Source organism: Psammomys obesus, unplaced genomic scaffold (assembly GCF_907164565.1).
Source record: "Psammomys obesus unplaced genomic scaffold, mPsaObe1.curated_primary_1811, whole genome shotgun sequence".
NCBI classification, from domain to species: Eukaryota; Metazoa; Chordata; class Mammalia; order Rodentia; family Muridae; genus Psammomys; species Psammomys obesus.
Window position 1 is genome coordinate 23953575 of NW_026595981.1, and position 5008 is coordinate 23958582.

At 50.2% G+C, this 5008-nt stretch overlaps 1 protein-coding gene across 1 annotated transcript in view; it reads right to left on the reverse strand.

Annotated features, from left to right (window-relative positions):
• Positions 1 to 3748, reverse strand: part of Krt9 (keratin 9) — a 5173-nt gene extending 1425 nt beyond the window's left edge. The window contains 7 exon segments of the mRNA XM_055619889.1: positions 1 to 123; positions 471 to 694; positions 808 to 933; positions 1492 to 1653; positions 1925 to 2081; positions 2222 to 2304; positions 3212 to 3748. The exon segment at positions 1 to 123 is cut by the window's left edge and continues 13 nt beyond it. Of these exon segments, the coding sequence (XP_055475864.1) occupies positions 1 to 123; positions 471 to 694; positions 808 to 933; positions 1492 to 1653; positions 1925 to 2081; positions 2222 to 2304; positions 3212 to 3748 (1412 nt within the window).
• Positions 3749 to 5008: the final 1260 nt, after the last annotated feature.

The window sequence follows — 5008 nt, forward strand, 5'->3', positions numbered from 1 at the left end:
CCATAGCTACCTCCACTTCCTCCACCATAGCTGCCTCCACTTCCTCCACCATAGCTGCCTCCACTTCCTCCTTGTCTTCCTTTGCCACTTTCAAAGCCAATTTGTCCAGCTCCAGACGATTCACTGAGGATAAAGGAAAACACATAGATATATACATAAGAATGAACTTGGACAGAATTAAGACTTAAGTGTGTATTGAGCATCCCAGCTGGAAGGGAAGAGAAACCCTCCTCTCCCTGGAGCAGAAGGTATCCCCTTTCTCTCATTGTTACCATTCTCCTTTCCAACCTCAGATGCCCCCAAGTATTCCCCCCAAACACACATAGGGATGAAGTCTTCAATCCATCAGACCCTTCCATACAAGAACTTTTCTAACTGCTTCTATTCAGAAGGCTAGAAATGTTGTCAGAGCCTATGGGGATTCATACAAGATTCTACAATGTTGAAGCTATAGGCACATGAGGACCTACAAGTCTTGCTGGCCGCCTTCAAGGAGGTTGTGGTAGGTCTCAATTTCTTTCTCCAGCCGTGTCTTGATGCTGAGCAGAATGCTGTATTCCTGGTTCTGGCACTCGGTTTCTGCCCGGACCTCAGCAAGCTGGGCCTCCACCTCCCTGATCTGCTCCTGGACCTGCTGCAGCTGGATGACATAGCGGTTCTTCGTGTCTTCCAAAGCCTGTTCCAGGGCCGATTTCTAGGGAGCAAGAGGAGACTTCAGGACAGATGTTCCACTCCTTGAGCCTCCTGAAAGTCCTGTAAAGCCATCCTGTGCCACCCTGGCAGCGAATCTGGAGCAAGACTACCAACCATGGTAAGCTGTGTCTGTAGCTCAATGTTCAACTCCTGGATGTTGCGCTGGAGCTGGGACACTTCCTTTGTGTTTTTCTCCATCTCTTGGCCACTAATTGTCACTTCTTGTTCAATCTGGGTCATCTGCAAACCAAAGGCTCAGTTAGGAAGAGGGGCAGCCAGGAACATCTGTGAGAAAGACTGTGCCTCATTCTCCAGGATCTCCACCTTTAAAACCAAGGCAGAGACCAGGCACCCCCAAAGTTCCTTCTAGCCTTATTTCCTTGCATAGATTATCTATCAGGCTCTGTCCCTAGCTTTGAAAACCAGGGAGGAAGGGAACAGACATGAAATTCAGTGTGCTGTGGAAGCTGTTATATAACTCTACTAGGATCTTACATCACATAGGATTATAGTGAGTTGACCGTGCTCTGGGCAACAAACACTAATAAACTATTAGCTTCTCAAGGCTGGCAATCTTATTTGGCTCATCTCTGAGTCATTAGCTCTTTGCCTAAAACCAGCACCACCCCACCACTGTGTGGCGAACGAAGAAGAATGCATTTCATCCAATGGAGGCTGGAAGGATGGGTAGAGAGATAGAAGAGGTAGAAGGATGAAGAGATGACAAAGAGGGGAAGGAAGTAGAAGGGTACCTGGGAGGAGGGTTAGGAAACTGAAGAGGCAGCCCACTCCTCGCACCTTGGACTCATAGTGCTGCTCAATGTCCTGGCGGTTCTTAGAAATGAGCTGCTCATACTCCTCACGCATGGCATTGAGGATCTGGGTAAGATCTGTGCTAGGAGCGACATTTATCTCCACGTTAACATCTCCATCATTCTGGCCAGTCATCTGGCTCATCTCCTGCCAAGGAAGAAGAGGGCATGAGGTCAGAAGTGGGACCCTTCCCACCGTCATTCAACCTTCTCCCACAAGTCCTCTCAGAGTGCAAAAGAAGAACACCGTTGAGAAATCAAAGCACAACTGCCACTGCAGGCCACACTGTGAGAAACTGGGAGCGTCCTCTTCAAGAGTAAAGAAGAGGGATCCCTCAGTCCGTGCTCCAACACACACACCCTGCTACCTCTGTCCTCTTATTCCTCCTTGTTCCCACTAAGCCACGGTAATACCCTACCTCCCAGTGGTTCTTCTTAATGGCCTTCATCTCATCCTCCAGACCATCAAGCTGTATCTCCAGGTCAGATTTCTCCATCTTCAGACCATCCAGCACCTTCTGCAGGCCGTTAATATCAGCTTCTACCCCTTGGCGCAGGGTCTGCTCCATCTCAAACCTGCAGGCCAGCCATGGGTAGAGAATGATCAAGAGGGCAATGATCAAGATCCTGCTGAGACCTCCAGAGCTCTGGACATGGCAGAGTTTGTGTGGTGTGGATAACAAGAGTACAGGGAGAAGGTAGGGGCCAGGACTCACTTAACCCTGAAGTCATCCATAGTCATGCGAGTATTGTCCAGGTCCAGGAGTGTTTTGTTGCTCCTCACTGTGAGATCCACAATCTGAAAGAGAATCCTGCATGAATAGGCCATGCTCCTTTGATAGGATCAACTTCAGAGAGAAGAAAAGACCAGATATGGCCAGCAGAGGAGATAATCCTGTCCAAGGTGTTCAGGAAACAAGAGGAGTTTTCCATCAGCTTGTATGTTGCAGGGCACCCACGGAGCCTTCAGCAGATGTGCCCAGTGTGGTCTTCATTCATTCAGCAAATATTTGAAGATCTGCTTCAAAAGCAGTATAGGGTCTATGACAAATCCCAAGAGCCCACCATTGACCACAAGTCAAAATTATTTCAAAAGAGTCATGAAAAGGAAAGGATGGCCATCGTGGGAAACCAGGAAAGACCTTTAGAAGGAGATGACAATTGAACTAGGTCCTGAATGGTGGCTAAGACTGCATGTTAGTAAATGGCACAGTCAGAAATATAAAGATAAGTAGATTGAGGATGGATGGATGAATGGATGGATGGATGGATGAATGTCATCCTCACACCAAAGTTTCTCTCCATCCTTGATTCAACCAGACAGCATCTGAGTCCTAAAGACCTGAAAAGACCAATAAGGCCCCTCTGAGCCCAAAAGAAGTGGAATAGGAAGGATAAGACTGATTTGAAACCAGGTCAAAACAAAGCTCCAGCTGGGCCTTAACCTTGCTAGTGTTAATCTAATTCAGGCTCCCTCCCTACTGTCCCCAAAAAGAAATATCGAAGTTCAAATCCAAGCCCAAGGCCCTACGACCTTAGAAACCAAGCACAAGTTTGTTTCTGATGAAAGCTCAGTTTCTGAAAGACAATTCGATGGTATGGCTTTACTTGGACTCCAGCATCTCACCTTTTTGTAAGAGTGGTTGAGAAGAAGAAGAAGAGGGTGGGGGGAGGGGGACAGAGAGAGATTTGACTCTTGTACATACACTGTCTTTCAGGTCTTCAATAGTGTCGTAGTACTTGGAGTAGTCCTTCTGGAAGGGTTTGGACCCCTTCTTTGAATACCATTCCTGGATCTGCTTCTCCAGGGAGGTATTGTCACTCTCCAATTGCTGTACTTTATCCATGTAGGTGGCCAGACGGGAATTGAGATTCTGCATGACTGTCTTCTCATTGGTGTTCAGAATACCACCTTCACCACCTCCAGAGCCTCCACCAAAGCCACTTCCAAAGCCACCTCCAAGGCCACCTCCAAAACCTCCGCTGAACATATTGCTGGAACTCCCTGAACTAAAACCACCTCCATATCCTCCACCATAGCCAGAACCAAAACTGCCACCAACTCCACAGGCCGAATGGCCACCCACACGAATGCCACTGGATGAGCTAAAGCGGCCCCCTCCTCCTCCGGCCCTGGAGGAGTGACTGAAGGAAGAGCGCATGCTGCCTCCTCCTCCCCCTCCTCCTCCATAGCCACCGCTGCTGCTCCGGCTCCAAGATGAGGATATCTGTCTGCAACTCATGGTGCTGCCTGCCAGAGTCTGTAGGCAGGAAGCCGGTCTCAAGGTTGCTGGGTACCGAGCCGTCCCTCGAGTTGCCTACTTATACCCCCTGCTGAAGGTAGCACACCTGGGAGTGCCCTCATCCCGTGCCAGCTTCCCCACCATAGACTCAGAGAAGGTCTAGGATAAGGGAGCCGCAGGGAAGCCCCAGGCTCTGCGTCCCTTGGTGACTGCCCATCAACAGCCCAGCCTCTCTCCATTGTGTGGGGTAATTTGACGATATTAGGCTGTCAAGGGCACCATAAATCAGTCCTGCTGCTCAGGGGGTGACCTACATCTTACAGTCTGGTGTCTGGCTAACCTTGACAATGGGCCTGACACTCAGCCTTCTCAGTATCTAAGAGAAAAACTCCCTCGTGGTTGACTGTCACTCTCTGAACTCACCCTGGTGGTCACTGTGGGCTGAGCTGGGAAGCCCCTGCCCAGAAGTTACTGTGAAGGAGAGGAAAAGCGCAGCTGCCACCCACAAGGAGCTGAAAGGAGAAGCAGAAAGCCAGCACCTGCCCAAGTGAAGCCCCCCACCAGATGGAAAACCCAGCTGTCAGCATCCTTTAGGCTGGCAGGAGAGACAGGATTCTGCCCTTAGGGCATGCCAGTTTGTTGAGGCAGTGCGGTGGGCAAAAGAGGACACGGCTGTGCATCCTCCAAGGTTCCAGAGCAGCATGTCACACCAACGTGGAAGACTACGAGAAGAAAGCAAGGCCAGTAAATACAGCTCTGCCAGTGCTGGATGACTCTATAACAGGAGCATGATGGACCTGTCTAACCTCAAGCGTGTTTGTGTGTTTGTGTGCATTCTTTGTCACTCATCTCCTTATTTTTGGAGGCTGGATCTCTCACTAATCCTGGAGCTCACTGATTCATCAAGCCCACCTGGTCAACAAGCCACAGGGATCCTTCCTCCCTCTGCCTCCCCAAGGATTACCCACCGCTAAGCCCATCTTTCTACATAGGTTCTGGGGATCAAGCCCAGGTCCTTGTCCTTGCCTGGCAAGCCCCTTACCCACTGAACCATCCTGTCAGCCTCTGCCCTGATCCTTTCGCAGAGCCCCACAGTGAATAGAACAGAATTTCCCTTGGTCGAGCGCCTGTCTTATGCTCAGCCCTGGGGGGGGGGGGGGGGGGGGGGGGGGGGGGGGCAGTGTGGCAGGGTACAATGGCGTGACTTACACTTGCCCCACATTTAAGGTCACCAAAGCCAAAAGAGAGTAGTAAAGAGGC